The sequence below is a fragment of the Oncorhynchus gorbuscha genome, linkage group LG04 (genome assembly GCF_021184085.1).
Source record: "Oncorhynchus gorbuscha isolate QuinsamMale2020 ecotype Even-year linkage group LG04, OgorEven_v1.0, whole genome shotgun sequence".
In the NCBI taxonomy this organism is placed as follows: Eukaryota; Metazoa; Chordata; class Actinopteri; order Salmoniformes; family Salmonidae; genus Oncorhynchus; species Oncorhynchus gorbuscha.
In genome coordinates this window covers 1,220,564-1,245,280 of record NC_060176.1, presented here as the reverse complement: position 1 = coordinate 1,245,280, position 24,717 = coordinate 1,220,564, and the positions used below count along the sequence as shown (strand labels likewise).

General features: G+C 44.3%; 1 protein-coding gene across 3 annotated transcripts; it reads right to left on the bottom strand.

Moving 5' to 3' along the window:
• Window positions 1-315: 315 nt before the first annotated feature.
• LOC124033507 (lamin-L(III)-like) lies at window positions 316-24,717 on the bottom strand. Of its 3 annotated transcripts, XM_046345523.1 has the most exons (13): window positions 23,860-24,717; window positions 17,323-17,479; window positions 16,715-16,840; window positions 13,046-13,216; window positions 10,801-10,935; window positions 10,262-10,387; window positions 8,173-8,393; window positions 7,217-7,439; window positions 5,589-5,696; window positions 5,309-5,425; window positions 4,537-4,641; window positions 4,205-4,274; window positions 316-1,352 (listed from the first exon to the last, which is right to left on the bottom strand). In XM_046345523.1, exons 1-12 carry the CDS (start codon window positions 24,222-24,224, stop codon window positions 4,236-4,238), a joined length of 1,893 nt encoding a protein of 630 aa, XP_046201479.1. In that variant the 5' UTR covers window positions 24,225-24,717; the 3' UTR covers window positions 316-1,352; window positions 4,205-4,235. The 3 variants fall into 3 exon arrangements, with proteins under 3 accessions (XP_046201479.1, XP_046201478.1, XP_046201480.1); XM_046345522.1 differs by lacking the exon at window positions 4,205-4,274; XM_046345524.1 differs by lacking the exon at window positions 10,801-10,935.

Below are 24,717 nucleotides of genomic sequence, written 5' to 3'. Positions count from 1 at the left end.
ACGTCTGACAAACTTTGACTTGAAAGTGTAATGTCCCTTTAAGTGACATTTGAAAACAATCTTTCCTGAGGACCACAAAGTCAGAAATGTTGCTTTGACGATCTGTGGTGTTTATACAAATCTTTAGTTCCACTTTATACTAAGTTTGTCACTACAAACACTGTGGCTAATTACTGTTGTAATATCACTACTAGAGTAACTTCAGCATTACTACAGAGGTATCAGAGAACCATGTTATGTAAAGTGTTATCCATCGTCTTTCCAGGCACAGGCTATACCAAACCACACCAACAATTAACCAAACACTGACATTAGTTAAGGAAACATCTTTATTGAAATCAGAAGTATTTTGGTGCATAAAGTACAAGCCAACATTGAGTTTTCGGACGTCAATTGAACGTTCAGAGGATGTTACAGTTAGTTGTTTTTATAAATAGAAAGAAAATAAAGTTTCAGAAATAAAATAAGAAACAATGTTGCAAAGCCACCAAAGTACCTGTGAAACACAGGAGAAGCATCCTGTCCACATACTTCAGGATGACCATGAAACATGTCCACATTATATGATGGATAGAACTCCTCTCTCAATGCAGGGTAAAGGGTAAAAACACCCGAAAACATCCATCTTACAGATAGTTATAGTACTAACATACTGTAATACCATACAAGTGGAACAATCTGTCATTTTCCCAAACAGGATTTGAAACAGTCAGGACACAAGGCATATTCATACTGTATGACAAATGAAACATATTTTCTTAAAAACTTTGACAATTGAATGATGTGACATTAAAGACAATAAGGGGCACATGAATGTTACTCGCAGCAAGCGGGAGGAGAGACGTGTTAGGAACGCCAGAGTAGCAGGACAAACGCCATGTCGCTGCTTAAAGAATACAAGCCTGGTCCCAGATCTGTCTGTGCTGTTTAGACAAATGACCATAGGAGTTGACTAGACAGCACTAACAGATCTGCCATTTTAAAGGGCTACCCACTATTTTTCCAGGTACAGGCAACTATACAACCAGTCAAACTCTTGCATTAGTTTAGGAAAAAAATCTGCATTGAAATCACACACATTTGTGTAGCAGTGCTCCCAAATCACCATCAAGCTCCCACAGGGCACATAAATAATAACATTGGTGACATGGCCAGTGTCAAATGACACCCACTTCCCTGTGCAGTGCCCACACTGTGGTTCATGGCAAAGTAACGCACTATGTAAGGGATAGGATGTCATTGTAGCCTTTCCAGTGGTATTCCTGTGAATTCCCGGGTCGGAGGCAGCGTTCTCAGGTCAGAATGAAGAGGAGTTACATAACAGAGCAACTCTCGTTTGTTCCCCCCGGAGCCTGGAAAACATACAACACAGTGTCAGTGAAGAAATACACACACACTCTCAGCCTCTTGACAGATGCCTCGTGCAAACACTCAAACATACAATTAGTACAGCAATGATCACTCACACAAACAATTAGACTCATAATGTGTGTGTTGGCCAGCACACAGCAAGCATGGTTCATGCAGGGGTGAGGAACACACAGCAAGCATGGTTCATGCCGGGGTGAGGAACACACAGCAAGCATGGTTCATGCAGGGGTGAGGAACACACAGCAAGCATGGTTCATGCAGGGGTGAGGAACACACAGCAAGCTGTGTCATCACACGGGAGGAACAGCAGCCATTTGCAATGAGGTGTTGCAGGCCACTTCATTTCGGATGCACCCAAGGCCGTACTTAAGCCCACAGGCGCTGTTCAAAACTAGTTCTTTAAGAACCATTTTGATATTAAAAGAACATTTTGAAATGATTATGGATTATGTATTAGAAATGTGTATGGTGCCATTCAGTCATTGGAATCGGCTGATAGACGCCAAGCAGAGTTTCCAACCATGTCATTTTGTTTGGCTTCTGATCATTTTAGTGCCATTTTTTAAGATAATTTTGCCATCATCATCAGCAGCTTTGTTCAAAATACCTGGAATGTCTTCATTACCCAAACCTGGAACTGTGTGAAAGAGCCAGACCTGGAACTGTGTGAAAGAGCCAGACCTGGAACTGTGTGAAAGAGCCAGACCTGGAACTGTGTGAAAGAGCCAGACCTGGAACTGTGTGAAAGAGCCAGACCTGAAACTGTGTGAAAGAGCCAGACCTGAAACTGTGTGAAAGAGCCAGACCTGAAACTGTGTGAAAGAGCCAGACCTGAAACTGTGTGAAAGAGCCAGACCTGAAACTGTGTGAAAGAGCCAGACCTGGAACTGTGTGAAAGAGCCAGACCTGGAACTGTGTGAAAGAGCCAGACCTGAAACTGTGTGAAACTGAAAGAGCCAGACCTGGAACTGTGTGAAAGAGCCAGACCTGAACTGTGTGAAAGAGCCAGACCTGGAACTGTGTGAAAGAGCCAGACCTGGAACTGTGTGAAAGAGCCAGACCTGGAACTGTGTGAAAGAGCCAGACCTGGAACTGTGTGAAAGAGCCAGACCTGGAACTGTGTGAAAGAGCCAGACCTGGAACTGTGTGAAAGAGCCAGACCTGGAACTGTGTGAAAGAGCCAGACCTGGAACTGTGTGAAAGAGCCAGACCTGGAACTGTGTGAAAGAGCCAGACCTGGAACTGTGTGAAAGAGCCAGACCTGGAAAGAGCTGGAACTGTGGAACTGTGTGAAAGAGCCAGACCTGGAACTGGAAGACCTGTGTGAAAGAGCCAGACCTGGAACTGTGTGAAAGAGCCAGACCTGGAACTGTGTGAAAGAGCCAGACCTGGAACTGTGTGAAAGAGCCAGACCTGGAACTGTGTGAAAGAGCCAGACCTGGAACTGTGAAAGAGCCAGACCTGGAACTGTGTGAAAGAGCCAGACCTGGAACTGTGTGAAAGAGCCAGACCTGGAACTGTGTGAAAGAGCCAGACCTGGAACTGTGTGAAAGAGCCAGACCTGGAACTGTGTGAAAGAGCCAGACCTGGAACTGTGTGAAAGAGCCAGACCTGAACTGTGTGAAAGAGCAGACCTGGAACTGTGTGAAAGAGCCAGACCTGGAACTGTGTGAAAGAGCCAGACCTGGAACTGTGTGAAAGAGCCAGACCTGAAACTGTGTGAAAGAGCCAGACCTGAAACTGTGTGAAAGAGCCAGACCTGGAACTGTGTGAAAGAGCCAGACCTGGAACTGTGTGAAAGAGCCAGACCTGGAACTGTGTGAAAGAGCCAGACCTGGAACTGTGTGAAAGAGCCAGACCTGGAACTGTGTGAAAGAGCCAGACCTGGAACTGTGTGAAAGAGCCAGACCTGGAACTGTGTGAAAGAGCCAGACCTGGAACTGTGTGAAAGAGCCAGACCTGGAACTGTGTGAAAGAGCCAGACCTGGAACTGTGTGAAAGAGCCAGACCTGGAACTGTGTGGAACTGTGTGAAAGAGCCAGACCTGGAACTGTGTGAAAGAGCCAGACCTGGAACTGTGTGAAAGAGCCAGACCTGGAACTGTGTGAAAGAGCCAGACCTGGAACTGTGTGAAAGAGCCAGACCTGGAACTGTGTGAAAGAGCCAGACCTGGAACTGTGTGAAAGAGCCAGACCTGGAACTGAAAGAGCCAGACCTGGAACTGTGTGAAAGAGCCAGACCTGGAACTGTGTGAAAGAGCCAGACCTGGAACTGTGTGAAAGAGCCAGACCTGGAACTGTGTGAAAGAGCCAGACCTGGAACTGTGTGAAAGAGCCAGACCTGGAACTGTGTGAAAGAGCCAGACCTGGAACTGTGTGAAAGAGCCAGACCTGGAACTGTGTGAAAGAGCCAGACCTGGAACTGTGTGAAAGAGCCAGACCTGGAACTGTGTGAAAGAGCATTTGGGAAGATCTGGATTGCAACCTCAGGAACTCAATCAGGAACACGTTGGATTGGATTTCTGGATAAATGGGAAATGAGTTGGAACCTCCAGTACCTGCATTTGTGTCTAAAAGAAATGGCTATTTAAGAATGTTGTACCCCACAAAAGCCATAACAAGTGTCCTATATAGGGAATAGAATGCCATATGGGACTTACTATGGCACCCTACAGGTTAGGTTATGGAGCATTAAGAACTGTAGTAGGGATTAGACAAACAGGGGCTTCGACCCAAATGGCCCCCTCATCTTTATAGTGCACTATATAGGGAATAGGGGGCGATTTGAGACACATCCAGGGAGTCAACAGCCGCGCTGTAGACAGTCACCTCACCTCCATCGGTCTGTGTCATGAGACAGGCTGTTCACAACACCAGACAGCACTTCCTTTTCCTTCTCTTGGGCTTTTCCATCAAGGGGAATGGAGATCAAAAACACAGTACTGATCAGTTTCCCCTCGGTACAGGCCTGGGTACAGCATTTACCTGTCTGCTGAGGAGCAGCGTGTTTAGAGGTTTTCTGAGGGAGGGAGGGAGGGGGAGGGAGGGAGGTAGGGAGGGAGGTAGGTAGGTAGGTAGGTAGGTAGGTAGGTAGGTAGGTAGGTAGGTATGCGTAGACAGATCAGTGTGGATTTACACATCCCCTGGGTTGTGTGTGTGTGTTTACCTGTCTCCTGAGGTAGTGAACATCACTCCCTTCCATAAACTCTTCATCAACCTCTACATCGGAGTCTTCCTCTCCTCTCTCCTGCACACGCAGCTCTGCGGTCTCCTAGTGATGATAGACAATAAACATCAAACATCTGCTCACAGCTGTACTGATTGAGTAGGGTGAGGTTTCCCCCTAGACGCTGATTTTGAGTCAGTTTTCCATTTCCCCCACTAACGGTTAAGATTTGAACTGGTGGAGGGGAAGCTGATCCTAGATCTAAACCTAGAGAAAACTTCACTCTACTGCAAATTCCTTACACTAATGGTTGCATTCCAGTTCATCTTATTTGCAGGGTGCTTAAATCATTGTTACACTTGTATAAATCGTGAGACACAAAACACTTCTCCGGGTCTTGAGATATCAAGCGTCTCAGAGTAGGAGTGCTGATCTAGGATCAGGTTCCCCCTGTCAATGTCATCTTATTCATTGTGATGTAAAAGGCTGAGAGGTTTGATACATATGGCCCCTGATCCATCTATGCAGCACAGCTGCAATGAAGACAACCTGAAATGCAACAGACATCTCTGCGAGTTTAGGAGATTAAAGATCTTTGCAAGATGGCTATTAGAGAAGTGCATGAGGATAGAAATCAAATTAACTATAGTCACCCGTGTACAAGAATATGAATGAAATGAACTTGATTTCCCCTGGTGCACAAAAATATAGAAATGTATTAAGTAGATTGGGCCAGTAGACTGGGTCATGGTGGCCAGTAAGGATGGGTCACCTCTTCATCTGGGTTCAGTAGGGTGACAATCACGTTGTTGACCGGACCCCAGTTCCTCTGGTTCTTCATGACCAGGTCACCTGGAGAGGCTTCTACGCCTGCCTCCGAACCCCAGATCTGACACACACAATCACAGTCCCACACGGTCAGCTGGCAACAATGCATTTATTAAATGTTATTTCAGTTTTGGAGATGAGGACCATCGTATATTGAGGCCTGATTAGTTTCCCCCAATACGTACATGCGTATGTGAGTGTATTAGGTGCATGCGTGTACTCACAGTGAGGGTGTTGCCCCCAGCCAGTATGTAGGAAGGGGGGATCTGGAAGAACAGTTCAGGAGAGTCCAGGTGACTGCTCCTCACCACCCAGCCCCCTAGTGGCTGCTCCTGGAACAGCAGATAAAAAACAGCCAGGTCTTATTCATTAGGCATGTCCAATAAGGACAGCTTGTTCTGTTAAAAAAACATTTACAACGGTGAGCCCGAATGAATACGACCCAGATGAAATTCAGATTGGGGACAGCGGCACGTTCAGCTGGGCGTACTGGAGCAAAATGTTTTGCAATGGAAAACAATGGTCTCTTTTCTAAATTGGACAAGTTCAAGTAGCACTTCCGGTTTAAAAACACATCCCAGATCTTTCACAGTTTCAGAGACTGGAATCCTTGTCAGGATACATTTGCATTGCAATGACACAAAACACAGGTTAGTAAACACAAAACACTGGACTTAAAGAGACTCAATGACACCCTATCCCTCATCTAGTACTCTACTGGTTAACCAGTGGCCTGGGTGACTTTAGACTCAAAGTAGTACACTAAGGAGAGACGTAGAGCTACAGATTCACTCAACACTTGATTGGTTGAAGCCAGGTGGTAGGTACTTCAAGATTGAATCCTTATTAAATGGTCAAACTGCCTTGTCCTTTTGTGATATTACAAGAAAGAAATTAAACACTTATTTCCATCTCTGACATCATCGCACTGCACGATAGAAGAACACAATATGTACTGCATTTCATAACCATGCTGCACGATAGAACACAATATGTACTGCATTTCATAACCATGCTGCACGATAGAAGAACACAATATGTACTGCATTTCATAACCATGCTGCACGATAGAACACAATGTGTACTGAATAACCATGACGATAGAACACAATATGTACTGCATTTCATAACCATGCTGCACGATAGAAGAGCACAATATGTACTGCATTTCATACCCATGCTGCACGATAGAAGAGCACAATATGTACTGCATTTCATAACCATGCTGCACGATATTGAGTTATTCTATGTACTGCATTTCATAACCATGCTGCACATAGAAGAGCACAATATCTACTGCATTTCATAACCATGCTGCACGATAGAAGAGCACAATATGTACTGCATTTCATAACCATGCTGCACGATAGAAGAGCACAATATGTACTGCATTTCATAACCATGCTGCACGATAGAACACAATATGTACTGCATTTCATAACCATGCTGCACGATAGAGCACAATATGTACTGCATTTCATAACCATGCTGCACGATAGAAGAACACAATATGTACTGCATTTCATAACCATGCTGCACGATAGAAGAGCACAATATGTACTGCATTTCATAACCATGCTGCACGACACTCCTCAGCTCAGCAACAACAATAACAATGCTGTTGGGGCAGCCAGTGGCACAGTTTCCCCCTACTGCGGATTCCATCTTTAATTGGTCAGAGTGGGTGGTAAGTTCACAGACTCTCCTAATTGGTCAGAGTGGGTGGTAAGTTCACAGACTCTCCTAATTGGTCAGAGTGGGTGGTAAGTTCACAGACTCTCCTAATTGGTCAGAGTGGGTGGTAAGTTCACAGACTCTCCTAATTGGTCAGAGACAGGCAGTAGGTAGGTACCTTCTCAGAGTTGTTCTTCAGCATGACGTAGTTCCCCTTCAGGTCTATCTCCGACACCATCATGTGACTGTGGGCCTTGGCGTGCTGTGAGACCTTGTAGGCTGGCGAGGACCCCGTGCCACCTTCGTTCTTGCGTTTCTTCCCGCGGACAACTCGGCGGGCGCCATGTGCGTGTGTGCGTGCCACGGCACCATGCTGGGAGGGGCTCGGGGAGAGGTGGAGTCTGGAAACAAAGAACAACGTCAGGAAGATATTTGGGAAACCCTGGTTTCTCGGTTTTATCTACTGTTCTCACTAAATGTACCTTCCCCTATTCAAGACCACGACTACTTTGTCTTTTCTAATACTTCTAACCTTAACATGCATTTTGGATAATATATCTACATCACAATTTTGAATATACATATATATTTCCTACTGCCGTGTGGCTCAGATGGTAGAGCATGGCACATGCAACACCAGGGTTGTGGGTTCGATTCCCACAGAGGACCAGTACGAACAAATATGAAAATGTAAGCACTCACTACTGTAAGTCACTCTGGATAAGAGCTCTGCTAAATGACTAAAATGGAAATACCGTTTACTATGTTGTGTCCACCAATGACTATTCTGTAACCACTTCCTCTTCAAATCAGGGTTAAGAAGATGGTTTGTTGTTACTCCCTGATGAAGGCCAGTTTAAATAAAGGCTTTTTAACTAATGACATGAAGAGTGTCTTGGTCCTCTTAGTTTTTTATGTTTGGTGAAAGGACCTTGTGTGTGTGTGTGTGTGTGTGTGTGTGTGTGTGTGTGTGTGTGTGTGTGTGTGTGTGTGTGTGTGTGCGCCAGACCTGGTTTGAAATTAAGGTTGCCCCAAAGATTTGAAAAATTCAGAATAGATTTGCTTTACTCAGATTTGATTTAGTAGAATTCCCCATTTCAAAACGTATTTGAACCAGGTCTGATGTGTACGTACCTCTGCTCCTCTCCCTCCAGCATCTTGCGGTAGGCGTTGATCTCCATGTCCAAGGCCAGCTTGACATCCAGCAGCTGCTCGTAGTCCTCCAGCTGGCTCTGCATCTGGGCCCGCATGGCCGACATCTCCTCGTCCTTGTGGCTCAGTCGCTGCTGCCACACCTCGCGCTCCCGGTCCAGGGTCCGCTCCAGCTCCCGCACACGCCCCTCTAAGGCCCCGTTCTGAGGGGAGGAGACAGAGAGAGAAGAATCAGAGAGAAATAGGGGTTGTGAGAAAGTCATCCACACAGACAACTTTCAGACTCCCTGACACCAGTCAACATACAGTCATGGCCAAAAGTTTAAAGAACGACACCATTATTAATTTACACAAAGTTTGCTGCTTCAGTGTCTTTAGATATTTCTGTCAGATGTTACTATGGAATACTGAAATAGAATTACAAGCATTTCATAACTGTCAAAGGCTTTTATTGACAATTACATGAAGTTGATGCAAAGAGTCAATATTTGCAGTGTTGGCCCTTCTTTTCAAGACCTCTGCAATCAGCCCTGGCATGCTGTCAATTATTTCTGGGCCACATCCTGACTGTTGGCAGCCCATTCTTGCATAATCAATGCCTGGAGTTAGTCAGAATGTGTGGGTTTTTGTTTGTCCACCCGCCTCTTGAGGATTGACCACAAGTTCTCACTGGGATTAAGGTCTGGGGAGTTTCCTGGCCATGGACCCAAAATATTGATGTTTTGTTCCCCGAGCCACTTAGTTATTACTTTTGCCTTATGGCAATGTGCTCCATCATGCTGGAAAAGGCATTATTCGTCACCAAACTGTTCCTGAATGGTTGGGAGAAGTTCCTCTCGGAGGATGTGTTGGTACCATTCTTTATTCATGCCTGTGTTCTTAGGCACAATCGTGAGTGAGTCCACTCCCTTGGATGAGAAGCAACCCCACACATGAATGGTCTCAGGATGCTTTACTGTTGGCATGACACAGGACTGATGGTAGCACTCACCTTGTCTTCTCCGGACAAGCTTTTTTCCGGATGCCCCAAACAATCGGAAAGGGGATTCATCAGAGAAAATGACTTTACCCCAGTCCACAGCAGTCCAATCCCTGTACCCTTTGCAGAATATCAGTCTGTCCCTGATGTTTTTCCTGGAGGTGGCTTCTATGCTGCCCTTCTTGACACAAGGCCATCCTCCAAAAGTATTCGCCTCACTGTGCATGCAGACGCACTCACACCTGCCTGCTGCCATTCAAGCTCTGTACTGGTGGTGCCCCGATCCCTCAACTGAATCAACTTTAGGAGACGGTCCTGGAAGACTTTCTTAGGTGCCCTAAAGCCTTCTTCACAACAATTCAACCGCTCTCCTTGAAGTTCTTGATGATCCGATAAATGGTCGATTTAGGTGCAATCTTACTGGCAGCAATATCCTTATATGTGAAGCACTTTTTGTGCAAAGCAATGATGGCGACACGGGTTTCCTTGCAGGTAACCATGGTTGACAGAAGAAGAACAATGATTCCAAGCACCACCCTCCTTTTGAAGCTTCCAGTCAATTATTATTAAGTCAATCAGCATGACAGTGATCTCCAACCTTGTCCTCGTCAACACTCACACCTGTCTTAACGAGAGAATCACTGACATGATGTCAGCTGGTCCTTTTGTGGCAGGGCTGAAATGCAGTGGAAATGTTTTTGGGGATTCAGTTCATTTGCATGGCAAAGAGAGACTTTGCAATTGATTGCAATTCATCTGACCACTCTTCATAACATTCTGGAGTATACGCAAATTGCCATCATCAAAACTTTTGGCCATGACTGTACATAGTGATCTCTAGTCTGTTGTTTTTCAGTCTGAAACCAGTCAAATGTTCCAGTACTATAATAAAGCCCTAGCAGCAGCCTGGTAGGTACCAGTTTCTGGAATGTCACTCAAGACACACCGCCGGGGTGAAGTGTTCCCTAGCTACAGATCTAGGATTAGCTTCACTTCCCCAATCTTAAGCATAACCATAGTGGGGGAAATGCAAACCTGACCCAAGATCAGCATCTATGGGCAACCTTAGCCCTACACACATACAGCAAGTACCTGTTTTTGGAAGTGATTGAGTTGTGAGGAGAGGGTCTCGATGCGGAGCTTGGTGGCAGACAGCTCCTCTCTGGTGGACGAGGCAAAGTCACTACTCTTCAGCGCCGTCTGATGGGCGTTATCCAGCTGTCAAAACACACACCCATGTTACATACACACCAAAGGAAAAGCAATGTGTTAATGTCATATGTTTTGACACGAGACTGAGCTACATTATATGTTTACCATAAGCCACAAATTTGAAGAAAGAAAAAGAAGGAAAAAAACCCCAAAAACATTTGGATTTACAGCAATGTTTCTAAATAACTTCATCATATGAGTGGAGATACCTAACATACCAGAGTCAACTGCATACATGTTGAATACTTGAGGTGAACTTGATTTGACCAGTACATAAGGTGGACTGGGTTTGCACTTTTGGGACAAGTCAGTTGGTTCCATTTTACAGAGCAAGCCAAATAAGGTGTATCTCAAGTGTTTGCTATTGGCTACAATATGAGGACACTTCTACCTAACATGGGCTGGACCGGTGAGAATACCTTGATCAGCTGGACAAAGCTCTCCCTAATCTGCACTGGCATCTTTCTCATTCCTCTGTTCTCTTCCGTCATCATGCACTCCTGCTCTAACAGTGTGCACGACACACACAGAGACTCCCTGACACACAGCTCTCTCTGAGAGAAACACATACAGTTATACACCAGCAACACACACGCAGTGCCAGTCAAAAGTTTGGACACCTATTCATTCAAGGGTTTTTCTTTATTTTTGACTGTTTTCTACATCAAAATAATGAAACACATATAGAAGCATTTAGTAACCAAAGAAAAGTGTTAAATCTAAATATATTTGATATTCTTCAAAGTAGCCACCTTATGGCTTGATGACAGCTTTGCACACTCTTGGCATTCTCTCACCCAGGTTTATTTGATTTTTTAACTAGGCAAGTCAGTGAAGAACAAATTCTTATTAACAATGACGGCCTACTTGTAAAGCCCCCCGGCCAAACCCTTCCCTAATCCAGACAACGCTGGGCCAATTGTGCACCGCCCTATGGGTCTCCCGATTACGGCTGGTTGTGATACAGCCCGGGATCGAACCCAGGTCTGTATTGATTCCTCTAGCACAACGATGTAATGCCTTAGACTGCTGCGCAACTCAGGACCAGCTTCATGAGGTAGTCACCAGGAATGCATTTTAATTAACAGGTGTGCCTTATTAAAAGTTCAAAAGTGGAATTGATTTCCTTCTTCATGCGTTTGAGCCAATCAGTTGTGTTGTGACATGGTAGGTTTGGTATACAGAAGATAGACCTATTTGGTAAGACCATATTATGGCAAGAACAGCTCAAATAAGCAAAGAGAAATGTCCATCATTACTTTAAGACATCAGTCGATGAGGAAAATTGAAAGAACTTTGAAAGTTTCTTCAAGTGCAGTCGCAAGAACCATCAAGCTCTTTGATGAAACTGGCTTTGATGAGGACCACCACAGGAATGGAAGACCCAGAGTTACCTCTACTGCAGAGGATGTCCATTACAGTTACCAGCCTCAAATTGCAGTCCAATGCTTCACAGAGTTCAAGAAACAGACACATCTCAACATCAACTGTTCAGAGGAAACTGCATGAATCAGACCTTCAAGGTCAAATTGCTGCAAAGAAACCACTACTAAAAGGACACCAATAATAAGAGACTTGCTTGGGCCAAGAAACAGGAGCAATGGACATTAGACCGCTGGAAATCTGTCCTTTGGTCTGAGGAGTCGAAATTTGAGATTTTGGGTTCCAACCGCCGCAGAGTAGGTGAGCTGATGATTTCTGCATGTGTGGTTTCCACCGTGAAGCATGGAGGAGGAGCTGTGATGGTGCTTTTCTGGTGATACTGAAATTTATTTATAATTCAAGGCACACTTAACCAGCATGGCTACCACAGCATTCTGCAGTGATATGCCATCCCATCTGGTTTGCGCTTAGTGGAACTATCATTTGTTTTTCAACAGGACAATGACCCAACACACCTCTAGACTGTGTAAGGGCTATTTGACCAAGAAGGAGAGTGATGGTGTGCTGCATCAGGTGACCTGGCCTCCACAATTCCCCAATCAAATTGAGATGGTTTGGGATGAGTTGGACCACAGAGAGAAGGAAAAGTAGCCAACAAGTGCTCAGCATGTGGGAACTCCTTCAAGACTGTTGGAAAAGAATTCTAGGTGAAGCTGGTTGAGAGAATGCCAAGAGTGTGCAAAGCAGTCATCAAGCCAAAGGGTGGCTACTTTGAAGAATGTCAAATATATTTTGATTTGTTTAACACTTTTCTGGTTTCTACATAACCCCATGTGTGTTATTTCATAGTGTTGATGTCTTCACTATTATCCTACAATGTAGAAAATAGTACAAATAAAAGCTTTTGACTGGTACTGTACATACACACAAACCTCAACAGAATCCAAAATATACTGTGTCTGTAAAATGTACATAGGTTCAGAACTTTGTTAAACATCACAGCATAGTTGAAAAATACATGGCATATAGAACTGAATGGTCTTCAGATAGATGGGATGGGTTGAGGATTGCTGGGTGGGACTAAAACGATCTGCCCTTGAGCAAAGCACTTAACCCAAAAACAATACGCTGGAAGTAGAAGCCTAACTGTTGTTGTCCATTAGTTTACTCCAATTAGGGGAGGTAGGGCTAGGGGAGGTAGGGCTAGGGGAGGTAGGGCTAGGGGACGAGGCAGGGAGGCAGAGAGGGAGGGAGAGTGAGAGAGTGAAAGAGAGTGTGTACCTTGGCATTGAAATTCTTCTCCAGATCCTCTTTATACTGCTGGATTTGTCCGTCGTGCTCCTGCCGTAGCTGCTGCATGGCCTCGGCCAACTTACTCTCAAATTCTTTCTGTCTCCCAGAATCCACCTCCACCAGGCGACTCTCATGTCTGCTCCGGATCTCCCTGACCTCCTACACACACGCGTGCGTGCGCACACACACACAGACATGAACAGACACACACGTCTAACAGGAAGACGACATGGGTCATATTCCATTCTAACCCCTAGTCCTCTCCCAGACCCTATTCCCACCACCACCACCACCCATTCTACTCAACATGGAGGAAACGACATGGGTCACATTCCATTCTAACCGCTAGTCATCTCCCAGACCCTATTCCCACCACCACCACCACCACCACCCCCTTCTACTCAACATGGAGGAAACGACACGGGCCACATTCCATTCTAACCCCTAGTCCTCTCCCAGACCCTATTCCCACCACCACCACCCCCCATTCTACTCAACATGGAGGAAACGACACGGGCCACATTCCATTCTAACCCCTAGTCCTCTCCCAGACCCTATTCCCACCACCACCACCACCACCCATTCTACTCAACATGGAGGAAACGACATGGGCCACATTCCATTCTAACCCCTAGTCCTCTCCCAGACCCTATTCCCACCACCACCACCACCACCCATTCTACTCAACATGGAGGAAACGACATGGGCCACATTCCATTCTAACCCCTAGTCCTCTCCCAGACCCTCCCACCACCACCACCACCCATTCTCTCAACATGGACCATGGGCCACATTCCATTCTAACCCCTAGTCCTCTCCCAGACCCTATTCCCACCACCACCACCCCTTCTACTCAACATGGAGGAAACGACATGGGCCACATTCCATTCTAACCCCTAGTCCTCTCCCAGACCCTACCACCACCCCTTCTACTCAACATGGAGGAAACGACATGGGCCACATTCCATTCTAACCCCTAGTCCTCTCCCAGACCCTATTCCCACCACCACCACCCCTTCTACTCAACATGGAGGAAACGACATGGGCCACATTCCATTCTAACCCCTAGTCCTCTCCCAGACCCTATTCCCACCACCACCACCACCCCTTCTACTCAACATGGAGGAAACGACATGGGCCACATTCCATTCTAACCCCTAGTCCTCTCCCAGACCCTATTCCCACCACCACCCCTTCTACTCAACATGGAGGAAACGACATGGGCCACATTCCATTCTAACCCCTAGTCCTCTCCCAGACCCTATTCCCACCACCACCACCCCTTCTACTCAACATGGAGGAAACGACATGGGCCACATTCCATTCTAACCCCTAGTCCTCTCCCAGACCCTATTCCCACAACCACCACCACCCCTTCTACTCAACATGGAGGAAACTACATGGGCCACATTCCATTCTAACCCCTAGTCCTCTCCCAGACCCTATTCCCACCACCCCACCACCACCCATTCTACTCAACATGGAGGAAATGACATGGGCCACATTCCATTCTAACCCCTAGTCCTCTCCCAGACCCTATTCCCACCAACCACCACCCCTTCTACTCAACATGGAGGAAACGACATGGGCCACATTCCATTCTAACCCCTAGTCCTCTCCCAGACCCTATTCCCACCACCACCACCACCCCTTCTACTCAACATGGAGGAAACGACATGGGCCATTCCATTCTAACCCCTAGTCCTCTCCCAGACCCTATTCCCACCACCACCACCACCACCCATTCTACTCAACATGGAGAAAACGACATGGGCCACATTCCATTCTAACCCCTAGTCCTCTCCCAGACCCTATTCCCACCACCACCACCACCACCCCTTCTACTCAACATGGAGGAAACGACATGGGCCACATTCCATTCTAACCCCTAGTCCTCTCCCAGACCCTATTCCCACCACCACCACCCCTTCTACTCAACATGGAGGAAACGACATGGGCCACATTCCATTCTAACCCCTAGTCCTCTCCCAAACCCTATTCCCACACAACCACCCCTTCTACTCAACATGGAGGAAACGACATGGGCCACATTCCATTCTAACCCCTAGTCCTCTCCCAGACCCTATTCCCACAACCACCCCTTCTACTCAACATGGAGGAAACTACATGGGCCACATTCTATTCTAACCCCTAGTCCTCTCCCAGACCCTATTCCCACCACCACCACCACCCCTTCTACTCAACATGGAGGAAACGACATGGGCCACATTCCATTCTAACCCCTAGTCCTCTCCCAAAACCTATTCCCACAACAACCACCCCTTCTACTCAACATGGAGGAAACGACATGGGCCACATTCCATTCTAACCCCTAGTTCTCTCCCAGACCCTATTCCCACCACCCCTTCTACTCAACATGGAGGAAATGACATGGGCTACATTCCATTCTAACCCCTAGTCCTCTCCCAGACCCTATTCCCACAACCACCACCCCTTCTACTCAACATGGAAGAAACGACATGGGCCACATTCCATTCTAACCCCTAGTCCTCTCCCAGACCCTATTCCCACCACCACCACCCCTTCTACTCAACATGGAGGAAACGACATGGGCCACATTCCATTCTAACCCCTAGTCCTCTCCCAGACCCTATTCCCACCACCCCTTCTACTCAACATGGAATAAACGACATGGGCCACATTCCATTCTAACCCCTAGTCCTCTCCCAGACCCTATTCCCACCACCACCACCACCACCCCTTCTACTCAACATGGAAGAAACGACATGGGCCACATTCCATTCTAACCCCTAGTCCTCTTCCAGACCCTATTCCCACCACCACCACCCCTTCTACTCAACATGGAGGAAACGACATGGGCCACATTCCATTCTAACCCCTAGTCCTCTCCCAGACCCTATTCCCACCACCACCACCCCTTCTACTCAACATGGAGGAAACGACATGGGCCACATTCCATTCTAACCCCTAGTCCTCTCCCAGACCCTATTCCCACCACCACCACCCCTTCTACTCAACATGGAGGAAACAACATGGGCCACATTCCATTCTAACCCCTAGTCCTCTCCCAGACCCTATTTCCACCACCACCACCCCTTCTACTCAACATGGAGGAAACGACATGGGCCACATTCCATTCTAACCCCTAGTCCTCTCCCAGACCCTATTTCCACCACCCCTTCTACTCAACATGGAGGAAACGACATGGGCCACATTCCATTCTAACCCCTAGTCCTCTCCCAGACCCTATTCCCACAACCACCACCACCCCTTCTACTCAACATGGAGGAAACGACATGGGCCACATTCCATTCTAACCCCTAGTCCTCTCCCAGACCCTATTCCCACCACCACCACCCCTTCTACTCAACATGGAGGAAACGACATGGCCCACATTCCATTTTAATCCCCAGCTCTTAACCATTTCTTCTCACCCTCCTACCCCTAGCCACTTCATTAACCCCTTCCCTCCTGCATGCTGTGGATACCCCACACCTCCTAGAAAGACAGGCAGAGACAACATTGAGTTTGATATCTTACTATTATTTGTATTTGTAAATAGTTACCCACTTCAACAACCAATCAATCTGACTTCTGTGTCGCTTCTGTGGTAATAGTGGGCCTTTCTTATGCAGCAGTTACTGCAGTATGTCCAGTTTCAAGTGTGTGTGTTACCTGTTCGTCAATGTGTCTCTGGAACTCCAGCTGTTCCCGTAGCGTCTGCACCTGGTTCTCCAGGTCCACCCTCCTCAACATCTCAGAGTTCAGCTGGGTCTTAGTCTCCGCCAGCCCACACTCCAACTGAGACAAGGAGTCAAAGAGATCACCTTTTGCATTCGAGGACTTAACATTTAGCCAAAACGAAGCAACTCCCCTCATAAATGACCTAGCCACGTCTCATAACAGCCCATAAGCGTCTTCTCAGTAGATGCTCGCAAGCTAATGTTAGCCACCCTACACTAGTACCAGCTTAAACCTATGGCAAATAAAACTAGTTAGCTTTAGACTATTTAAAAAAACATGATAACATGAGAATCAAAAGGTTGAATCAGCGCATCTCTAGGCAGAATATGCTTTGTTTTGTCTGATGCTGTTTAATGCCTTTTGCGTTGTCAACCACTCCTTCTCAGAGCTGCGTTCACAGCCGACACAGAACCTGATGCATAACACTGTCAAAATGCTGCAAAAACATCTATGTGGTGTTGGTTTAATTGTATTTAACTTTAAACAAAACATTAAATTAACCTCACTAGAAGGCCTATAGATGGCAGTCTAGTCCTTACATTGGCCACCTGGGCCTGTAGGTCAGTTACATCATCCGCCTGTCTTCTGTTATCTGCCAGTTGATTGGCCAGCTCTGCGTCTTTAGAGTTGAGGACCGCCTCCAAGTTCCTCCACTGACCCATGGCCATGTTACACTCTGCTTCCTTCTTCTGGTTCCTGGTAGGATGAAAAAGAGAGGACAGGTGGTTACCATGGATCCTGGAAGGAGGAGAGCAGAGAGAAGACAGGTGGTTTCTATGGTTTCTGGAAGGAGGAGAGCAGAGAAAATACAGGTGGTTACTATGGTTCCAGGAAGGAGGCAAAAGTGATAGAAAGAAGTGAGAAAGAAGTGAGAGGTCAGGGAGGTTAGTATGATTCCTGGAAGGAGTGAAGAGATGACAAGAGACGAGAAGATATGGCTTCCAATGTTCCTGGTGGGAGGAAAAAGAGATCACATTTCAATTTGAGTAATTTAGCAGAGGCTCTTATCCAGAGTGACTTACAGGAGCATTTTGGGTTAAGTGCTTTACTCAAGGGCAGATCGACACATTTTTCATTTAGTCAGTTCGGGATACGAACTGGCAACCTTTCATGACTACAGAATTCAGGAGGTTAGCCAACTATGGTGTTACAGGGACTACCTGTTAGTGGGACTAGGTCCCCATCTAGTGGCCTTCATGTATATTGCACCTAGAGTATGTGACGTTGCATTGTTGTCTATCCATCCTAACGTTCTGTTCTGAACATGACTGAAGTTAAAGCGCAAATGAATGCAAGAACCAACTTCTCTGGTTGAAATGTGGCATTAGTCAAACATGTATTCCAGTGTCAAAATTGACAAAAAAAAGTGTAAGTGTGATAATTTTGGGCATAAAATCAGTATTATTCCAAAACAAAGTAGTGGGATATTTGTCTAACGAGTTCGTCACGACTTATTTGGGGTTGGGTTTTGATTTCGATCATGCCCACTATAAAGGGATTGTAGCGCCTATGGCGAATTGTCATGCACTGAGAAACAGCTGTGCAGACTGCGCTCTGTCTAATCATACCGAAGAACACGTACAGTTAGAGACTTGCACCTCGGACTTGTTTACATAAGCCAACACATTGCCAAATGGTGGAGTTGGTTTTGCATGGCGCCAGGGACCGATGCCCCGGGTGGGTGGAGATATCACATTAAGAACCAATGGAATGGTCTAAAATGAGCAAACTCTGCCTACCTGGGGGCACCGGGCCAAGCAAAATTAACTTGACCATTATTATGTTGAAAGAAAACTTAGCCCAGAAGCCCTTTATGAAGTGGCCACTTGCTGAGGTGTTTGATAGGGATCACTATAGTCTACCTAGTGGTTGACTTGGACTGAAATAGGTGCCGGTAGCCTACTCCTTTTGGGTGCAGGTACTGTTTATATTTAGGTGCAGGAACTCCAATAATACTTTGGAGCTAATATTCTATTTGAGGTGCAGGAACTCAAGCAGTTGACCTCTTGCCCAAGTCAAGCAGTCTGAGAATTGACTGGAGATGATGTGTGCACTTGTATCCCAACTGCCACTTGTCAATATTCCAACATTCTGAACCCAGTAGTGAGCATCTTGTATCCCAACTGCCACTTGTCAATATTCCAACATTCTGAACCCAGTAGTGAGCATCTTGTATCCCAACTGCCACTTGTCAATATTCCAACATTCTGAACCCAGTAGTGAGCATCTTGTATCCCAACTGCCACTTGTCAATATTCCAACATTCTGAACCCAGTAGTGAGCATCTTCTATCCCAACTGCTTGTCATCCCAACTGCCACCCAACTTGTCAATATTCCAACATTCTGAACCCAGTAGTGAGCATCTTCTATCCCAACTGCCACTTGTCAATATTCCAACATTCTGAACCCAGTAGTGAGCATCTTGTATCCCAACTGCCACTTGTCAATATTCCAACATTCTGAACCCAGTAGTGAGCATCTTGTATCCCAACTGCCACTTGTCAATATTCCAACATTCTGAACCCAGTAGTGAGCATCTTGTATCCCAACTGCCACTTGTCAATATTCCAACATTTTGAACCCAGTAGTGAGCATCTTGTATCCCAACTGCCACTTGTCAGTATTCAACATTCTTGTGAGCATCTTGTATCCCAACTGCCACTTGTCAATATTCCAACATTTTGAACCCAGTAGTGAGCATCTTGTATCCCAACTGCCACTTGTCAGTATTCCAACATTCTGAGCCCAGTAGTGAGCATCTTGTATCCAGCCAGGACTTGCTTTGATATTTAATTTTCCTTTACTTAACTAGGCAAGTCAGTTAAGAACAAATTCTTATTATCAATGACGGCCTAGGAACAGTGGGTTAACTGCCTTGTTCAGGGGCAGAACAAAATATTTTTTATACCTTGTCAGCTCGGGGATTCGATCTTGCAACCTTTCGGTTACTAGTCCAACACTCTAACCACTAGAATACCTGCCGCTTTACATGATTCACTATGAAACAGTGCCAGAAAGACGCATACTAATAGAGAGAAAGTTTTAAAAACCACAACGGCACCGAGGCACACACGTCACAACCGCCAGTGATTTGATAGGCTGATTTATCTAACATGGCTTTCCTGCTCAATGTGCCTGCTAGCTAGCTTCATTGACAAACACAGATGGAACTTAGCCTGCTAGTGATTTTGAGCTCTGATAAAGAGCATGTAGCTTATGCTTTATTTACAATTGTTGGTCAGCTTGCTGATTAAGGTTGGAACGAATCAGTCCTGTGCAGCTGTTGTTTATTCATGTTCTGTATGATGTCATGTTCTGTGTGGACCCCAGGAAGAGTAGCTGCTGCTTTTGCAAAAGTGAAATGGGGATCCAAATAAAATACCAAACAAATAGCTCCGTGTGTGCAGCAGCAGACAGGATATTCATCTGCATTCCAATGCTAGTTTTAATGCACATTTTTGAACTTGAGAAATACTGCACCAAACACCTAGCTAGGATGTAAAAATTGCACAACAAAAATGTCCTCTACAAAAAACGTCAAAATTAAATACAGATTTCTTGATTCATCGTCGATCAATTGTGACTATTTTGGGGAGGTGGTAAGCTAGTGGCTCTGTTGATATGGTGTGTCAAAAGCGACAAGTGAAAAAGAAAGAAAATATTTCAGAGAAAAACAGCTCCCTTGGACCTTTTAAGAAAAAAAGATTTCAGTCTTGCTGGTGTGGTTCGATGTGGGCGTGGTTCGATGTGGGCGTGGTTCGATGTGGGCGTGGTTCGATGTGGGCGTGGTTCGATGTGGGCGTGGTATCAAACCACACCCCCAAGACTGACATCTCATTTTTCTTTAACATTTAAAAAAAAAGGTCCACATGTGCCATTTTTACCTCAATATCAAATCATTTTTGACAATTAAGTACCTTACTGTGAACATTTTATTTGAAAACAGTAATATATATATATATATATATTTAAAATAGCTTCTTAGCAAAGAGCAATTTCTCAAGCAAGAATTTTGCTAAGACTGTCAGAGTGGTCTGAATGGGGAGGGGAAAACTGACAACTATCTGTTATTGGCAGAGAGGCTTGGAACTCTTTCTGATTGGTCTATTAACTAATTCACAGCATGGTGATGTAACCACGGCCAAAACCCTCATCCCACCAAAACAGGCTGACATTTCAGATGGTCATTCAAACAGCTTTTACACAGCTTTTACACCAAAAGTACATTCTACGTACACCCATACGTAGAATGTATGCACATGACTGTAAGTCGCTTTGGATAAAAGCGTCTGCTAAATGGCATATATATATATTTTTATCATTTTCACAAATTCACAGTATTAGTCCAACCTCAGTGTGAAAATGTATATAAAACTCAGGAAAAATCACATTTGACTGCATTAGGCCTTTAAATGAGCAACAGAAAAACAAAGGGAATCACTGAGTTCAGTCGCCCTTTAAATCTTAGCTCCGACTCTTTGCCATTATTACTACACAAACACCTGGTGGGAGGAAAAGGGATGACAGAAGACAGGTGGTTACTATGGTTACTTGTAGGGTAAGATTGAGATGACAGAAGTTTGATGGTTACTATGGTTCCTGTTAGGATAGAATAGAGATGACAGAATCTGATGGTTAGATGACAGAAGAATCTGATGGTTACCATGGTTCCTGTTAGGATAGATAATAATAATAATAATAATAATATATGCCATTTAGCAGACGCTTTTATCCAAAGCGACTTACAGTCATGTGTGCATACATTCTACGATAACAACATTAGACCATTAGACCATAACAACATTAGACCATAACAACATTAGACCATTAGACCATAACAGCATTAGACCATTAGATCATAACAACATTAGATCATAACAACATTAGATCATAACAACATTAGACCATTAGACCATAACAACATTAGACCATAACAACATTAGACCATAACAACATTAGACCATTAGATCATAACAACATTAGACCATTAGACCATAACAACATTAGACAATTAGATCATAACAACATTAGATCGTAACAACATTAGATCATAACAGCATTAGACCATTAGATCATAACAGCATTAGACCATTAAACCATAACAACATTAGACCATAACAACATTAGACCATAACAACATTAGACCATAACAACATTAGATCATAACAACATTAGACCATTAGACCATAACAACATTAGACCATTAGACCATAACAACATTAGATCATAACAACATTAGACCATAACAACATTAGACCATAACAACATTAGACCATTAGACCATAACACCATTAGACCATAACACCATTAGACCATTAGACCATAACAACATTAGACCATAACAACATTAGACCATTAGATCATAACAACATTAGACCATAACAACATTAGAACATAACAACATTAGACCATAACAACATTAGACCATAACAACATTAGACCATTAGACCATAACAACATTAGACCATAACAACATTAGACCATTAGACCATAACAACATTAGACCATTAGACCATAACAACATTAGACCATTAGACCATAACAACATTAGACCATTAGATCATAACAACATTAGACCATAACAACATTAGACCATTAGACCATAACAACATTAGACCATTAGACCATAACAACATTAGAACATAACAACATTAGAACATAACAACATTAGACCATAACAACATTAGACCATTAGAACATTAGACCATTAGACCATAACAACATTAGACCATTAGACCATAACAACATTAGAACATAACAACATTAGACCATAACAATATTAGACCATTAGACCACAACAACATTAGACCATAACAACATTAGACCATAACAACATTAGACCATAACAACATTAGACCATTAGACCATTAGATCATAACAACATTAGACCATTAGACCATAACAACATTAGACCATTAGATCATAACAACATTAGACCATAACACCATTAGACCATAACAACATTAGACCATTAGACCATAACAACATTAGACCATTAGATCATAACAACATTAGACCATAACACCATTAGACCATAACAACATTAGACCATTAGACCATAACAACATTAGACCATTAGACCATTAGATCATAACAACATTAGATCAATAGAATAGAGATGACAGAAGTCTGATGGTTACTATGGTTCCTGTTAGGATAGAATAGAGATGACAGAAGTCTGATGGTTACTATGGTTCCTGTTAGGATAGAATAGAGATGACAGAAGTCTGATGGTTACTATGGTTCCTGTTAGGATAGAATAGAGATGACAGAAGTCTGATGGTTACTATGGTTCCTGTTAGGATATAATAGAGATCACAGAAGTCAAGTGCTTATGCGCTTCACTTCCTGAAGGGAGTGATTTTAGAGATCGTTTTTTATTCTGGGTATAATTCAATTGTTACTTTAATTGTGGATGTTAATACACGGCATATGGTTCTATTGATATTAGGCTACTATTATGATATTAGGTTACTATTATGATATTAGGTTACTATTATGATATTGTGGTTATTTAAACAAGAGAAAGCAGGATAATAATAACAGGAGGATATTCTCATGCTTCTTATTAGGAAAGAAAGATGACAAACCAAATCTGAGGTCTCTTCCTCAAAAAGTCATCACTACTATCTGTAGATCATATCTTGCAAAGACAAACAATATGATCATAAATGGGGAACCCCATACTCCAAGAGTGTCTAAGGGGAGTTGGGATATGCAAAAAAACACTTAACAATTCACACGTGTATAATACACAGTTATACATGGGTCAAATAGGACAAATAAGCACCCACCTAATTAGTATTATTTAAATGGAGAATGAGATTGTTTAATTAATGATAAAGGCTAAACATTGATTTTTGAAGAATTTGACTTAGAAATGCATCATTAGCTTAGTTCAACTTTCGTACCCTATCCCAAAATATAAACTTTTTACTGCAACAATTTAGGCCTAATTGCAAACTAACACTTTATGCTATGTTTTTATTTTTATGGATCTCAACACTCAATGACAACAGCGCCAATACACAGGACAAACATAGATTGGTTTGTATGTTATTATATCTAACGTTACCTGGCTTGTAGGTTGCTATGCTCTTCAGAAAGATGACCCATCTCTATCTGCAGCCGGGCCCTGTCGTTAGCCAGCACGTCCAAGCTCTTCCTCGCGTCGGCCAACTCGGTCTCGTACAGCCGCCGAACGTTGGCCGTCTCCCGGGTCGTGGACTCCTCTTTCTCCTCCAGGAGAAGCAGCATTGAGGACTTGTCATTCTCCAGCTGGCGGACCCGCTCTATGTAGGCGGCCAGGCGGTCGTTCAGGTGGCTAAGCTCCTCTTTCTCCTGGCTTCGGGAGAGCCGGGTTGGGCTGGTGCTGGACGGGCCGGGGCCGCTTCGTCGGGAGGAGCGAGTTGAGCGACTGGTTGAGGTAACTGAAGCCATGGCGCGTTCTCATGTGACTGCACGCGCTGGGTTTGGGATGAGTTTGCACCAATAATTTATGTATACAACTAGATGACTTTTAGGGGGCGCTGTGTTGAAGCCACCGTGCCTCCATCTTGGCACTCCCCCAACGTTGTAAAACATTTAGGAAGCTATAGATATGCATGTATTAATGTCTACATTCGTTTTTTGCCACATTCATTATATTACATACAGCTTAATACATACGTTTACATTACTATTATGTGAGCTAAACATACAAATAAAACACGACAAAAAATATATAAACATTAGAAGTAAAACAAGTATACTTTTTAGAGATAGCTAATGTTACTGTCCCCAACATTACAAAATAAGTACTTAAATACATGTAATTTTGTCCTTGAAACAATTAATTGAAATACTGTAGAATTCCATTCATTCCTGTGGAAGACTGCTCCTACTAGGGGGTGAACTCTCAATGGCCAATAGATAGAATTACATTCCAGGATGT

Coding starts and splice junctions, on each gene's coding strand:
- LOC124033507 (XM_046345523.1), bottom strand. CDS start 24,224: ATGGCTTCAGTTACCTCAACCAGTCGCTCAACTCGCTCCTCCCGACGA. Junction 7,440..8,172: donor CTGGAGGGAGAGGAGCAGAG/GTACGTACACAT, acceptor CTTTGTTTCCAG/ACTCCACCTCTCCCCGAGCC. Junction 5,426..5,588: donor CTGGGGGCAACACCCTCACT/GTGAGTACACGC, acceptor TGTGTGTGTCAG/ATCTGGGGTTCGGAGGCAGG.